General features: G+C 43.4%; 1 protein-coding gene across 6 annotated transcripts in view; it reads left to right on the top strand.

Annotated features, from left to right (window-relative positions):
• NPNT (nephronectin) overlaps nucleotides 1-16,027 on the top strand; it is a 50,328-nt gene extending 34,301 nt beyond the window's left edge. For 5 of the 6 annotated variants that reach the window (XM_086464190.1, XM_086464187.1, XM_086464191.1 and 2 more), the window contains 4 exons: nucleotides 9,288-9,383; nucleotides 9,762-9,860; nucleotides 13,333-13,589; nucleotides 15,932-16,027. In XM_086464190.1, the coding sequence (XP_086320316.1) occupies nucleotides 9,288-9,383; nucleotides 9,762-9,860; nucleotides 13,333-13,589; nucleotides 15,932-16,027 (548 nt within the window). Of the gene's footprint in view, nucleotides 1-9,287; nucleotides 9,384-9,761; nucleotides 9,861-13,332; nucleotides 13,602-15,931 lie in introns of all 6 variants that reach the window. The other variant, XM_086464188.1, reaches the window with a different exon arrangement.
• Nucleotides 16,028-16,680: the final 653 nt, after the last annotated feature.

The raw sequence follows: 16,680 nt of genomic DNA, 5'->3' as shown, positions 1-16,680 counted from the left end.
TGTGGGGAGGTGGTTCTGGATCAATTCAACCAAAATTTTCACTTTTTCTTCCTGAAATTATTTGTGAATATATCATCCTCTGTAAGTGCTTAACGTAATTACACTTTCAGATGAAAGTTTTGAAGAATGAAACATGTTTTATTGAAAAACACTGCAATGCAACGTAATTCATAAATAGTTAATGGATTCAAATTCAGGGAGTTAGTCACTCTTAGCCACGATATTTCCTTAGCTTTAAGAATGGAAAGAAATGGGACCATGTCTCATTACCTAAAGACTCTGTTATGTCGCCTTACTGTGTGAATTCAAATAATTTTGGATGTTTATGACTAAGCAATGGCAAAATTGTGTAAAAATAACAGAGGCTAATTTTATGGACTGCATCTATGAAAATGGATACGTGAAAAGCTGAGAATAGTAAAGATTTTCATAGCATGAACTCATGTCATTTTAAGAGCTGCTCTGAAAGCTACAGCACCATTTCTACGTCAGCTTTAGCGTGTCCCGCAGAAGACATTGCTGGCACATGCAGAGTTACGCATATCTGCCAAGAAATACTCAACACCCCATTTCATCTTTAGTTCTGCTGCTAAGTTTAGAGACGGGGAGGGTGTGCTGGATCAGCCCTTTTCCTTCAGTTTGATGTACAAGAAAGCTGCTGAAGCAATGCAGTAGGAGGAGAAGTTGGCTGTCATAGAGCAGGTGTACAAGCAACGTGGGAGTGTTTTTGCAGTTGCTTTGGCATCTGTGTGGTAACTTCTTGGGCTGTATTCTCTTAGGTCATTACATGGTGAAATATTTTGTCCAAAACCTGGTTTGTTTTCCCTGTTGACATGTTATCTGTTGTAGACAGTTTGATAAATTTAAAATGGAGACAAAAGCTGACTTAGAATTTGGGAAGATAAATCCTGGTACTACTCAGAAGAGTAAGCTTTTGGCTTTTTCAAGGTTATTTTTAAAGCAATCTACATTCAGTTAAAATAGGAAAATATTTTTATATAAAATTCTAAAAAGAAATATAGTAGGGACTCCCATAGCTTAATAGAATGGGAACCAATAATTAAGAATACAGAATTTAATGGAATTATTCTAAACTCTAGCATCACGATTCCCAGGCTGTCTTGTGTTGTATGTGTTCTCTGGACTTCTGAAGTGGGGGTAGTTTTCAGCTATTTTCGTGAAGTCATAACAATCATCTCTATAAAGCTCATTATTTACTATTAGTCTTTCTGTGTTGTCCTTGGAGACTTGATTTTGAAGCTAAAGCTTTCAATTCGTATGTGTCAGACACAGGGTTTTGGAAAGTAGGAAAGCAGAAGTGTTTGTTTTCTGACTGTAAGCTTATGTTATGGTACATACAACAAACACAGGGAAAGTTGATCTCTGCTAAGTGTTTATCAACTGTTTAGGTCAGCTGCCACCCTTTGAGGTCTGTGATATACATACATAGCTTCAAAGGCTTCAGTGCACAACACAGCGGGATTCCAACGGGTCAAGCACCAGCAACTGTTACTGGCTTCATTAGGTAATACAGGGACAGATAGCCCCTCAGATCAAGACAATAGATACATGTCTTTAATTCCATATTATTTCTCCTTCTATCACCTGCTAAAGATATACTTGATAGAAATGTGTGTGACCTAACTGTGTGACTGAAGGCCTCTGCTCTAGATGGTAGGAATTTGCATGGTGCTAGTAGCGTAATCCTTAACAAAGCTGATACCGTCTCTTTTCTTTCTGGCTTTCACGACTACTTTGAAAGTATCATCTAGGTACTCATCACTGGTGTCCCTTCCACCTTCTTTCTGTCCAGAGGCATGCATTTAGTGAGTGCACAAAAGCATTTGTTTAGGATTTGAAAACTCCAGTGGGGTGCAGAACAGTTCTGTTCCAGAAGAATGTGCTACCTTGTCAAGCAAAGCATTGCTGTAGAGTAAGGTGTTACTTTACCTATTGAATCCTGTTACTGTAGGAGTTTGTGGGGAAGGGGAAACATTGCATTTCCTCATGTGGGACATCTAGAAAAGCAGGTAGAAAAGTTATAGCCACATACATTGCTACAACAGGATGTGTAGGGTCTGACTCAGTTTGTCCTCGTCTGCTCTGAGACCTGCACTTCTGAGGATAATACAGAGATACTCAATCATCCCCAGATGTCATCACACCAGGGGCTCAGCAACGTGGGAGCGTTGCTGCCACAGGCGCCGAGTTCCTGGGTGTTAGCAGGGCTGCAGAACTGCCTGTGTGCGGCTCTTGGCCAGTGGCAAATGCAAGATACAGCGCGTTAGCTCAGACACCTTTCATGTTAGCTTACAGGTGGCATTTGCTGGGTGGGTCAAGCTTCAGGTCCCTGCTGGCGTGCTGCACGCCAGCCCTGCCCCTGCTCCAGGCCCGTGGGAGAGCAGCGCTGGCTCTGTTAGGCTGCAGCTGCTCCGTGTGAGGCCCTGCAAGCTCAGGACGGCAGCGCTTCCACCAAGCACAAACCTCTCAAAAGCGTTCCTTGCAGCTTAACATGATGTTAGCAACCCCGATGTTAAGACAAGACAGAATTTTAAACAGAAGTAACTAGCAACATTTAGCTGACCTCTGACGTACTTTGTATCTGCCATGCAGATGTGCCAAACACCCCACCACCTCCAAAAACATTTGTGGATTTTTCACTTGCCTTTGTGTTTCCTCAGGGAAGGGGCTTTTTTAACTAATTCCTTCAGCTTCTTTAAAATTATTGCTATTTTAATCTCATCTAAGTCAGACATCTTTGCAGTATTCCTCGGTTGTGGATATGAGCTAATTTCATTTGACTTTTACTGAACCTCTTTAGGTTCATTTCGTACACACATCATCTGCCTCCTCCAGTTAGACAGCAAAACTCAGAAATTAATTTGCACTGTGGTCCCCATATGTCTGCCTGAAAAGAGAGCGCCTCACCCTTGCCTTCTTTATTTGTTTCCCACAGGAGAATGCAGGCAGCAATTCAGTCATCTTATAACACTTATTGTCTTGGAAAACAGGAGGAAAATGATGTTAGATCTGCTCAGGTCATGAAGCAGGACTTCATTTTTGTAAAATCTTCAGAAGAGTTACTGTGTCTTTGTAGATGGCTGCTTACTTGTGCGTCACCAAGGGCTGTTGTATCCCAGAGTGACGAAACAGTGGTTTATCCCACAAGGATGGGCAAAACCCAGCACAGAGAGAGCACTGTAGCTAGCCACCACTGGCCATCCTGATCTTCCAGCCCCTAGCATCTGCTGAAGACCTCAGTATTTAAAGCTGTGGTTTTAAACTAGGTTATCTTATGATGTGTGGACTTTTTCTTTCCTTTTTCCCCCTCCTCAGGCTCTGAAGCCTTAGCCAGACTTTGACAAAGCAACATGACAGTAAATGCTGCTTTGCTTAGCCATCCAAATAGATGGTACTTCTGTTAGGCACTCTATGGCAAAGGGGTAGCTGGTGCGCCGTAGACTGATAGATGTCCTAGCGCACTAGACCAAATCCTGCAGGCATTCTGGTGATCTAGGATTGGTCTGCATCAGGAGAGGAAGCCTGCCTGGGAAGGTGTACTTGTTTTCTGCAAGCATCTCTCAAATTTTAATTTTTCATTATTTAACCTTTTCCTCAGCTTACCCTCAGTGACTCATTGCTCCCTATTTTCTCCCTCCGTTATTCCACCTGCTGTCCCACACACTGAGTAAACTTGTCCTACGCTTTCACTTCAGAACACTCTTGAACGTGCTGCTCAACTTGAAGTCAGCTGGGGACTGGTGAAATTGGTCTGTTCAGTAGTGACAGAGGGCACAAATGATAATAGTGCTGATAATGTTATTTAAATACCTTTGCAATTTTTCAAAGGAATTGGGTTGTTGCATTTCTTAGATGCTTTACTCCATTTCTAAAAAATGCCTGCAGTGACTTTGGGGAGCTGCTTTTTCAGAGAACAAGAAAATGAGTATTTTTTCAAATGGAATTCCTACACTTGGCCTTTGAACCACTTAGTCAGATGCAGACAGTGGAATCTGGCACCAAGGATAATCTTCTCCTGATATGGATATGGGGGGAATGGCAATGAGGGAGGAATGCAATGATGGCTTAATATTTAACTATTTCAGGACTGATACAAACTATGGTGAAGTACAGAGGAATCTTTTCTGATTACCTGGGTGCATGAAGTCTAACAAATAGAACGTACTTCTCAATAAGACTATGAATTTCTGCTGCCATCAGGGTCTGGGTGATGAGCGTTAAAAGTGTAAACTTAAAGACAAAGCATAATACTAGATATCAGCAGAGCAAGAACAAAACCCCTTATCTGTGTTAAAAGATAGCCCAGCAATTTTCCTTCTTAGCCCTTAGTGGAGCTGAAAAGATTGGAATTAGGAGACTTCTCTCATAACAGCTATTAAAAAAATTAAAGATTAGATTAAAACTTGATCCTTTCTGCTCCCCCTTTCAATGACTGAGAAGTTCTTAGTGCAGTAAATGCAGTTATGTGATCCTTGAAGCTGTTGAAAACAGGGAAATGCTAAAAGCAAAGAATGTGGGTTTTGTTGTTCCTTGATACTATTAGAATAGCATCGTTTTACAGTAGCATTTAATTTGTCTTCACTGGTCTGTCACCTATTAAAATGTATTTGTATTAATGTTTAAGCATTTAATATAGGCACTTTGTTCCTGTTTGGAGCGAAATGGTGAGATCTAGGAGTCTTACAATCACACCCTCCATCAGTCTTCCAGCTAGTTTTATCCCAGATCTGACATGCAGGCTTCTGTAGACGATGTATTTTAGCTGTGTTTCCCTGAAGCTCGGTTGTCACGCCGCACCTCCCTAATTAGCTGCTCATAGAAAAGCAAGCAGGTTACTTTTCAGAAAATCTTCTGGGAAGATACTGTAATAAGAAGTTTGATTTAGGTCAGAGTTAATGAGCCTTGTAACTGCCTGAGAAATGCAAGACTTGGACTTCAGGGTGGTCACACACTAGCACTGTCTCTCCCCTCTTATGCAAATGGTGCTGTAGAGGGTGGCACAATCCATGAAAGCCCTTCCTGAAGTAACTCTCGCTGCAGAATTTGAGTCTGCAGAGTTTTAGGCAACATATCCTGAACACTGCAGGTATCCAGAGAAAAGGGTGAAGTGTACCTCTCTGTTGCCACTTCTTTTTAGCCCAGCATGTATCACAGTCTTCCCTGGAGGAAAACAGGACGGATTCTTCTTTATTAGGTCTGACTGACCTCTGTACTACGTTTCAGTTTTTAGCTATTTTCTACGCGTTCTGCATGAGATCTCATCGCTTGTGGGTCTTTTTGGGAGTGGCATTTAACAACTTTCAATCGTAACTATTCAGTCAAAAAAATCTTTGTCCTTTTTTTGTTGTTGTTTTTAACAAATGGGAAGCTTGGTCATGATTATTGTGTGGAATGGAATTGCATAAGAACGCAGTGTTTGTTGTAAGGCAGAACACTGCATTATTAATAGCAATAACACTAATAACATGAAGCTGCACTCCATGGTTTGTTTTGGTTTTGTAACACCAAACGAGTGATTACTCTGTAATTACAAATAACCTGACTTATGTACACACCGTCTCTTACACTCCCAAACTCAGCAATGAGCAAATTAACGAAAAAAAAAGTCCTACTGTTTTCCCAAAGGATTAAAAAGCAGAAGAGAAATCAGTCTTATGCAGTTTATAAATGTCCATTGTCCGTTCCCCCAACCCCCCATTCAAGCAAAGAACTTAGCTCATGAACTTTGAGAATATGGTAGTGTTGATGTGTTGGCTCACTCAGAGCTTATAAAATTCTCCAAGAAAAAGAAACCAAGTTTATATTTAACAAGCTTTATCAAACCATTGAAGTTAAGCATAAAGGACACTGATACGCTATATAAAGTACACAGAAAGGGCTTGGAAAGCTTTCAGAAAATAATTGTGCCAAATACTTTCTCCCACGATTGCCACTCAACGTCTTAGTCGTCGTAGCAAAAGCAGTGTACACATGGATCGTATTTAGAGTCCTGCGTCTCTTACGGTAACTCCTATCAAGTGCACGTTCCTCCAGTTAGGTCTGAGCACTGAAGTGACTGGTTTAAAGCACTGCAACACGTTCTTCTGGGAGTTCATAACAACAGTGTTTGGAGAGGACTTCAGAGAAAAGTTTGGAAGAAATATTTTTTTGTAGAGCTTTAATTACAGGCAAATATATCTCCTTTAATTTGGAGAATGCTTGTATGTGTGCACAGACGTAACTCAGATTTGTATGAAATAGCAGTGCATTTCAAATGGTATTTTAGTAAGTAAACTGAAGTAGTTTGGAAAATAAATTCCTGATACTTCCTGCAGTATTTTCCATAAACAAGAGCTATGGGGGCTGGGAAGTGGACCCACAGGGCGAGCACATACCTCGAGACTGCGAGCCCTGAGTATCCTACAAATCTTAGAGCACGGCAGTGGGTTTCCTGAATGCTCTCTGCCACAGTGTTCTGTCAGAGCCCTACAGCTGCCTGCCGGTGAGTCTGTGCCTTTGGCCCCTAAGAAAAACTGAAGGAGGTGCGGAGCGTTCAGTTCAGCATTAAGCTAGGTGAGAAGACGTGGGCATCCTGTCACTGGTGGGCGTAGGGGGCTGAGGGCGATCACGCTGTGAGGTTCCTTGCAGGCTGGCGTCCTCCTGCAGCTCAGGGAGAGGGTACCTTGCTTTTCCGTCAGCTCCTGTGGGCTGGCCTCATTCCGTCCCTGTGCCCTGTGGATGTGGCAGATGCAAAGGCGCTTCAAGAAGAGGCTGCGTGTGTCAGTTCCAGGCTAGCAGCGACGGCACGTACGTGGGCTGCGCTCGGCAGTGGTGAAGCACACTGCTGACTTGCTCTTCGTAGCGTAGGAAGCGACAATTTCTTCTTTTCCTTGGTGCAGCCCGAGAAGGGGAAAGGTGATAGTCCCTGGGGGCACAGCACAGATGTGTGTCGTGTATGGGGACTGCTGCATTCCCGGGGGAGCAGCAGCCGGCAGCACGGCTGTGACGCGGGGTGAAACTCCACTGAGGGCTTATTTAAGGTGAAATTGCAGTCAGAGCACTGTCCTGCTGGAAATCTCAGCAGGTAACTTATGGGATGCTGCTACTTTAGCAGGCTTTGAAAGTACATGCTTCTGCAAAATTTGCTGTCTCCAGTGGCTGGCCACAATAACCCCAAGAAATGGAATTAACAGTTTTTAACATCCCTGAGCAAACCCGCTGCAGGTGAATTTAAGCAGTGCTGATCGCCGCTGTGTGTAGGGCAGCGGTGGTGCTGTAGGCACGCCCAGTTCCCGCGGACACCTACTCCGTAAGCTGCTGCTCGGGGTCGTCCGTGACGGTAACGCGTTAGAGCAGTGTAACAGTGGGTGTTGTGCTCTGCACCGCTGTGCGAGGTCCTTGTCCTGCCTACCTGTGAGCTCTTAGGAAAGAGCAGTGCGCTGCTGGGAGGGATTCAGGGTGAACGAGCATTCCTGTTGAGATTATTTTTTTTCTTTTTTTTTTTTTTTTTTACTGCCTGAGGTAAACGGATTTTCTTTTCTTTTCTTTATATAATTGGATATAGTATTATAGTATTTGTGCATAAATGTACTGCAGGGTGATTATTGGCCTAGGTGGTGTGGACTCTGAACATTTGTAAGGTTTCTTTCATGTTAAATCTCAAAATTCTAGTCATGTAAGCAAAAAACCAGATTAAACATAGCAGCAAAAATATTATTACAAACAATGTATCATGAAAAATGAACAGGCCTTTATTACCCAAGCCAACCTAAAGTCAATGAAGGCTGAGCATTAATGGCCTATACTGCAAACAGGCATAATCCAAAAATTATTAAAAAAAAAAAAAAAGACTTAATGATTCCAAAAATGACTGTAATATTTAGGAATTAATCAGTTTCCTACAGGCTTCAAGCTTTTTATTTATGTAATTACACAAAAATTCCATCCAAGACCTGTAGCCTGTTATATTACATTTAAAATACATTAGCACTTGGTGGACCTTCTATCAGGCTGATTATTTTACCCTAATTCCAAAAAGTGGGAAGACTACTTCATTCTTAGCTTTCGTTTTCCTGTGGCTTTAGAGGAGCTCTTGCAGCAATGCTATTTACATGTTGTCCTAGTGCAAAAGCAGTTCTTTCTCACCTTTGCTTTGATTTCTTGAAAAAAACAGTCCTTTAATACAGCGTAGAATTGTAAATCATCTCAATTCCTCTTGTTCTCACTTGCCAAAGAAGCCTATAGAGACATTAAGTTACTTATTTAAGCACTGCAAATGGAAAACTTGTCAAGTTTTTAATAGATCAGGCCCTTACAAATACCGTAGGTGTCAGAGGTGTCTATAACAAGGACGTGTCTGAAACACATTACTACCATTACTAATTATGCACTAGACCTGCCTCTACAAGAGGGATTTCCAAGAGCGCTCTAGCCAGTGCGCTCTGTGTATCTCTGGCTGACAGCTGCCCCTCTGCCGTGGCATCTGGGTGTTATTTCCGGAGACTAAACACAGACCGGCACAGAGTCGTCAGCAGTAAGCAGGAGCCTTCCTAGCCCCCTGACTCTGGCAGCCATCGTTCCCACAGAGACCTCTTAAGTTTCAGGTTCTAACAATCTCTGGGCCCATTAATCACCGAGAGCGTTCCTTCTTGCAGCCGAGAGACAGTCTGTGTTGGAAAGCAAAAAGTACAATTGCAGTTGAATTCCAGCTTCCACTAGCACTCCTCCTTCTCGGCCCTCAGCACCATCCCCATAATCGTTTAGGGAGCACCAGTCCCGGGCAGACAGGTGGACGTGCCCTCAGCTGCGTTTCGAAGGTTACATGCCTGTGGGGCCACTTCCACCTACCGCTGCCTCCTGTTGGGATTCTCCTGTAAACAGCTGTGGAAGGTGAGTGGACTGGAAAGTTTGTGCAAGAGCTTTAATGTGGCTTTATTTATTGAGAAAGCACTGTCTTTAAAAGTGCATTTGGAGGGGAATAGTGTGCTTCAAGGTTAAACCTTTTTTCTTTTTTTTTTTCTTTTTCCCTCTGGTTAAAAAAGAGCTTTCATTTGAAGAGCCTTTAGCAGATTTGGAATCACCTTTTTCAGTGCTGAGATAAATGTTACAACATAAATCACAGAGGCATAAAGTTTATGACTCTTCGTGTCAAATATAATTAAATACATTGAATTCTCCAAGAAAAGCACAATGCCCAGAGCTGCTCTGCTACTTTTTATTAAAGATAAGGAAGTAGGTCACTAACTACCTTTATCTCATTCATTTCTGAAAAACTACTTTTCTCACAGTTCCACGCCAGCCCGGAGTGAGCAATAATCTGTTTGAAATACTTGAAATTGAAAGAGGGATTACCGCCGATGAATTTGAAGCGAACGATGACCCAGGTAAAGATCACACCTCCTGTTCAGGGCCTCAGGTTTAGGATTTTTTGAGATTTCTTGGGGTTTTATACATTTTTACAGGACTCCTACATCTTACGCCCTTTGTTTAAACTGTGCTTTCTAAAAGGAAATAAATGAACCCGTGCAGTTTTATTTCCTAACAGATTTAGCACAAAAATAGTGTGAACTGTCAATACCAACACTAGCATCCTCTTCATTGTTTTAGTATTTTTGCAGATTCTTTTTCTAGTGCACCTTCTGCTGCATTTAATTTTCATATTTACTTGCTAGTGTCAGCCAGAAGGGAAGTAGCTGCAGTTTCCCATCCAAAACCATTCAAATCACTTTTTTTTTTTTGACCTTTTGCTTTGTTCTGCTTAGGTGTGCTGGTACACAGCTGTAATTTCGACAGTGGGCTGTGCGGGTGGATCAAGGACAAAGATGATGACTTGCACTGGGAACCAGCGAGAGACGCGTCAGGTGAGATACCCGTGTACAATCACATCCCATCGTTGAAGAACCACTCAGGCTTGATGTTGGTGACAGTGCTCATGTTATGAGCACTAATATGACATATTAGGCGCCCAGACCTCTTCCGTGTATAGAAATCAAAACTGAGGATTTCCCAACTTGAAAGAGCAGTTGAGAATTTGTACTTTTATCATAGCTGGTACCTTTACAATAGGAACGTCTCTGAAGAAGAATCGGAAAGAACAAAATGTGGACTAGAGAACAACACTTACAGTGAAACACAGTTTGTTTTCCAAACCCCCCCACAAACATAATTACTTCCGTATTATTAGCAAAAGTATAGAAAGTGCTGGAAATAGTCTTTGTTCTGCTGCTAAATATAATGTTCTAGTTTAACCTCTCAGTTTGATTTTATTGACCTCTTCTCCAAGTTTGTAGAGGAAAACGGTGAAGTAACCGGAAGGAGGGCAGGTGCTCATACGCAGAGACTCCCCCCGCAGAGTGGGGATGTCTGGGTGGTTAAAGTGACCTCGCAGGGCATATGAACAGAGGAGCGCGCAGCAGCGGCCTGCAGGGCAGGAGACAACTGGCACTGGCCCTGGGCCACAACAGCCAGCCCTCCCACTCGCCCACCTCCGCCCTGTGGTCCCAGCAGAACCCACATCCGCGCTGCTGGAAGCTGGAGGTGCCTTGTGCCCCATTGATTTTTACGGCGCGGCACTGAGGGCTGGCTGTACCCTGCCCCCTCGGTGCCGGGGATCAGACACACATCGCTGGCTCCCTGTAATGACGGGATTACTTCAGGCCCAGAAGAGCAGCCTTTGAAGTGCACAACGCTTACATTATGAGAGGGGACGGCAGGCTTCCGAAGGAAATGGGCTCTCGGGCGGTAAAACGTTGTAGGTTACGCTGAGGGAGGGCGAGGGCACCGAGAGCCCTTTTCCTTACACACCACCTCGTCACAGCTGTCTGTCCTTACGCTGCCACTGATGAGACAGTCATTTCCCACCGCAGCGGGTGGCCTGGCACCTTTTTCAGGCTGTTTGGCTGGCTCAGTCGAAGTGCTGTCTCCACTTGCTGGGCAGGCCCCCTCCCCACCCAGGGCATGCTCCAGTATTTCACATGCTCCTCGTGACACTTCAAAAGTCTCGTGGATGACTCGGGGAGCAGAGCTCCTTCCTCCTGCAGATGAGAAAACAGGTAGCTGTCTCCTGCTTGAAGACTGGCATTTAAAGAAAGATCACACATAATTCAAACATCTTCTTGAAACAATGGATTTAAAAATGCTTTGTTTCTGAAAAAGTCACTCAAAGCATATGCATTATGCTCAAAAAACTGTACTCAAAAACTGTGGTTAATACATATTAAGAGCCAGAACTATGATTTGAAAGTGGCTTTTTTTTTTTAACTTTTTTTTTTTTCCTCCTGTGTTGCTTCTCAGTCAGGGACAATCTCAGCATTTTGTTTCCTGTCTATGTTCTGCTGCTGTTGACATAACCTGTTATAACTGGTCCCTTGAAGTCACCCACCCACTCCCTCCTGTCTGGAATACCTTGTTGCGAGGATTTATTTTCACAGCTTGTTCCTGAGTGTTTGCTTTCACCTTTCAAAGTTTGCTATTTATTGGTTTATCAGAATCTGCATTTTGAAAGGTGCCGTGCTGAAGCCTTATCAGCCCTGTCTTGCATGCAGAAAATGCTGGTTTGAGGCAGGGGACCTTTTCCTGCAGGGGCTTGCCTACAGATACGCTGGCTTTGTGCTTACCTAAATCTGTTTCCTATTGATTGGGTTCAGTCACGGTAACTATCTGAAACAGATGCAGTTAATGAGTCAAGTCGGTACTTTTATTGGGATATAATTGTATCTACAACAAGCAGGTGCAGTTATTTCAACTCTATTATGCTTATTTTAGCAGGGAGTGACCTTGCTGCAAACACAATGCATTAAAAAAAAAACACAACTTAAACCAAAAATCTTTAACAGATCCTTGGACAAGCGGATCCCAGATCTGGGGCCCCAGACAGCAGCATAATACTTCGCTTTGTTAAAGCTCAGTGAGAGCAAAGAGCTTAAAAGCTTCTGTAGAAGTAGTGAATTGGAGACAAGGTTGGCTTTCCTTCTGAGCCTTTGACAAGCCCTGATTCACTGCCATTAAATCGCACGGCTTCTTTTGAGGGAAATCATTGTGGCCTTCAAAAAATAAAGCTCTGGTTGAGTAGCAGCATGGCAACAATTTAAATGAAAAATATTTTTCTATTCTATAATTAAAGACTCTGTATATCAACAAGATTACAAACCCCCAGTATTTCTACATCATCAGTTTCAATTAAGGAGCGTAAATGCCACCTTTACCTTAGGTTCGTTAAACTTGGACTTTTTGATTAAAATAAGATTTTAAAAATCTGAACTCAAAAAAAATGAGTTCACCGGTTGAGGGTAAGATATGATTCTCGGTTTTAATTTTTGGGTTTTAATTTTAATTTTTAAAAGTGAACCCTTCTCCCTTTGGTAATTTCAAATTTTAAAGTTATCATGCACCTTGCAAAAGTGTTAATGAATAGTACAGAGACAAAATGCAGGGGGTGGGTTTTCTCCAAGCTGATGAAGTCTCATTTAGTGCAGTTTTGTGTGCCTGTGTGAAAGGGTGCGTGGGACTTCAGGATGTATGTGCCTTTTTTTTTCTTTTAGGGGTAGTGGATGTTGCCATACCTGAGATTCTCTACTTTTCATGTTCTAGGTGTTTTTATGAAGGCACCTTTACTTCATACATGATCAGAGATAATCATAGGGTTTTGAATTAAGTATGTGTGGTGTTCACTGACAACTTACTACTGTTAGGGAGGACTTCAGGGAGCCTGTCAAGTAAACAGCTATTTGGAAATCACTACTGTTTCTCACTTTCTGTATCTAATCCAGATTAAGAGTTTAAATTATGGTTAAATGAAAAGGTTGTCCGTGTTTGCACATGGATACGCTTTGAGACTTAACGCTGTTCCAGACACAAGGAAGGGGACGGAACTGTAGCTCAAGCACATGATAACGTTTATGCTGGCCTTCCCGTTCATCTATGAGTAGCAAAAACCTGCAGCTTACAAGGTGCACAAATGTACACAGTAGCTTTAATGTCACCATGGTGTAAAATCATGCAATCATGAAGGGGTTGTCAGAAATGGATACATAAAATTTTCATTTTCAAAAGAAGGGTTATTTGCTTGGTAAAAAAGAACTTAGATGGGCGAGACCTAACCTGGCACTGATGTAAACAGCAGAGCAGCCCTGTAGCTCTTGCCCTGGAGGAGGCAGATGCACCAGTTCTGGTTCCTGTGCCAGCAGCTCTGTGCCTTATGTAAGACTCACTGGACCTTGTGCAGCCCTTCCTTATTTTTTTAATTTTTTTTTTTAACGACTCTTGTGCCTTTGGGCCTGCAACATAGTACGATTTAAAAAGAAACCCCAAACCTAACTGCTTTTTGTTTCGCAGGAGGACAGTATCTTACCATCTCTGACCCCGAAGGCAAGGAAGGAGGAGTAGCCCATCTTGTCCTGCCGCTGGGTCACATGGCTCAGGCCGGCAACTTGTGCCTGTCGTTTAGGCATAAGGTGCCCGCACTCCATTCTGGTGCCCTCCAAGTCTTCGTAAGAAAAAATGGTGCTCAGGGACCAGCCGTTTGGAGAAGGAAGGGTGGCCACGGCTGGAGACAGACCCACATAACTCTGCGAGGACTGGGCATCAAGAGTGTAAGTACCGATGCGTGCGCTGCTGAAGACATTTAGATGGTGTGGCACTGGACTGTTTGTCCTCGGGGTCCGATTTCAGCCAGTGTTTTACTACTTTGACCCCTGCCAGTGGAACCATGTTAAGGATACGAGAGTCACTGAGCATTTTTTCAAATCAGTTTTATGCAAAAAATATTCCCACCTGCAGCAATAGACACGTAGGAAATGACAAAGTAGCCTGCACTGAGCTACCTTGCACAGCCTGTTTTAAGAGTCATCCCCTGCGGGTTAATAACTGGCTAAACCAGGGCAAGGATATTGAAAACACGTCATTTTTGATAACGCGGGGAGGTTACATTTGCAGTCTCGTGTGGTTTTATGGTCTTCAGCCCACCTGCAGCTGATCCGGCCAGGGAGGTAAATGAGGATGTAGCTGTGGTTGAGCGCAATGAAAAGCAGCTGCCTGTGAAGTGCCATGGAGAATCTTTTAATACCTGGAAATCTTAGAAACATTGGGTGATAAACTGGTATCAAAAGCTGCTCCACTTTGAAGGTAGTTGTTTCCGTTTCAGAGCTGAAGAAGGCACTTGGGTGCTTCAGGGCCTGTTTTGCTCTAACATATATCAGGTGGTCTAACAAGTTCACACATCATAATGTTCATGGTGGGAGCAGGCTACAACACACACACAGTATACAGTTCTAAAATTAGTATTGAGGCTGTAATTACCACAGATAATATTGTAAAAACTTTACCTCAGCGATAGTAACAAAGACACCTGACCTTCTGTTAGCTGTAAATGAATGTCATGCTGAGAAGGGGGAGATTTGTAACAGGCGAACAATGTATTTGCCACATTCTTACCCTTTTTCCCTAAGTTTAACACTTCCAGCAGTCCTCAGGTCTGTCTCACCTGATAGAGCAGTTCATTAAATAAGCGTGTGTCATTAACACATTGGCTGGCAGAAAAGCACATGAGGGGGATTTTACAGACCCCAAACAGGACCAGCCATTCCGCTTTGTGCCTCTCTTGACAACCCCAGCAGCACCTTGCCAACCATCGCTGGTCCACGGACCAGAGCTGCCTTACGGCACCTTACGGAACAGTCGAGTTTGGGATCTTTTCCAGCCAGCACGGGGAGCCCGGGCTGCTGCCCTAAACCACTGTGATGATATTCCAAGGATCAGGGAAGGAGGGAGAACCCTAGGGAAGCAGGGAAGGCCTTGGCCACAGAGAAATCAGGGGGAAATATGGAAGCTTTATTTTCTAGCCGATTAAAAACCAAAAGCAACTAAACACTAGGGATTTTAGGGGGGCCTGCTGGAAACATGAGGAGACCGTAATTCTTCATCACACTTTTTAATGAATTAGCTCTGTGTAAATTATTTCTAAAGTACACCCAAAATCATTCATTCCTAAAAAAAATAATTCAGTCTGTTCAACATAGTTTCTCTGACCTTATTTAAAAGCGTGCTGTCAGGAAGCATCCAAATTACTTTTAACCACACAGCTGAAGTTCTGATCCTTGAATCTGTTTTAACCCTTCCCAGCTCAGTGATAACAGGAGACTCTTACAAAGTTTTGCTGTAGGCTTTGAATAATTTTTAAGACATGGCCAAAACTGACCATACTAAAGAGTTCAGGCTTCTGAATCCACAGCAGTAGCGCAGGTGAGCAATACTGATTTACGGGAAGAGATTCTTAAAAGTCAGCTGGCCATTCTGTGTATCATCTGATTTACCTGCCACTCCCAGTCAAGCTTCGTAGTTGTGGAATTTCTCCTACTCGGGCTAAAGCTGGACTGCCCATGAGCTGTGTAAATCCATGCCCAAACTTCTGCTGCCATTTTTTGAGGACCCAGCGCTTCTGTAGGTTACCATGAGTCTGCAGGAGCCAGAGTTTGTTAAATAAAAGACGGGTGTTTCTAGTTCACACAGCTAAGGCAGCTGCAAGGTGCTTTAGCAAGGGAGAGCTCCTCTATTAGACAATATTTTTCAGAATACAGAGGATTTTATGTGTTTGTCATGAGGGACAATGAAAACAGTGCAGAGATGATATGTAGAAAGCACCAGAGATTCTTTTAGGTGGAAGTTCATCTCACCTCAGCAGATGGTGCAACTGGAGCAACTCTGTCCTGAACTGCTGGTTCTTCACAAAGTTCCTGCCAAAGTGAAGAAGGGAGAGGATCCGAAATAGGAAAACCAGCCATAACTCTGAGCAGAATAGATAGGGTTTGTGAGCCAGTTACGATTACCTGAACTTCCTTATGCTTTTGCTTTCTTACTGTTGAGACCTCTCTCTCAGCCAAAGCTTCTTTCATTTTACTTTAGTTTTGCACTCAAATCGTTCTATTTCTCTTCCCAGGTTATCTTCAGAGGGGAGAAAGGGAAAGGAAGAACTGGGGATATTGGACTAGATGACGTGATCTTGAGGAGAGGACGCTGCTCTGAAGAGCATTAGCAGGGACAGTGGGACCAGCACAGTCAATCTCCTCTAGCCCTTCTCGTGCTATTCCTACCGAGCTCTGAAACAGAACTGCACGAAAAAAGAGAAAAATTTGGAGAGCGACAACGTCTCAGTGGTCTGCTAAGTGCAATCTCACTGAAACTTGGCTTAAAAACCTGGAGAGCACCTCCCAGGATTCAGGAACTCCAGTCCCCTGCTGGTTGTTTCTATTGACCCTTACCCCTACGTCACGCTTGGTATGTGGTGTGAGCGCTCCCACAGAGACCGCTTGTGAAAAAGGGAGAATTACAGATGGTGGCAAAAGAAAGCTCCAGCTCAGAAAGCTGTAGTGTTAGCTGATAGTCATTATCTTCCCATTGTGCTACTCTGTCATTGATTAGATTTGATGGACAGTGGGACTGACCTACCTTCAGGGTCACCTCCAGATCAGGGAGCCTGGGCCTGGGCCTGAGCTGTGGCTTACTGCCCCTGACCTTTGAAGAAGGGTTTGCTTCACATTAAATAGCATTAGTTTGGTGTTGCGTCTGTATTAACAACCAGCGGGTACGTAGAGTAGGCTCTGCACCCTGGCGCATTGCTACCGCTGCGTGTTGTGTGCAGGGGTAGGGTTGTTAACATATTGATGTTTCCGGTATTGACAGGCTCTA

Source organism: Leptosomus discolor, chromosome 4, assembly GCF_034619465.1.
Source record: "Leptosomus discolor isolate bLepDis1 chromosome 4, bLepDis1.hap2, whole genome shotgun sequence".
Lineage (NCBI taxonomy): Eukaryota > Metazoa > Chordata > Aves > Leptosomiformes > Leptosomidae > Leptosomus > Leptosomus discolor.
This window is presented reverse-complemented; position numbering and strand designations above follow the sequence as displayed.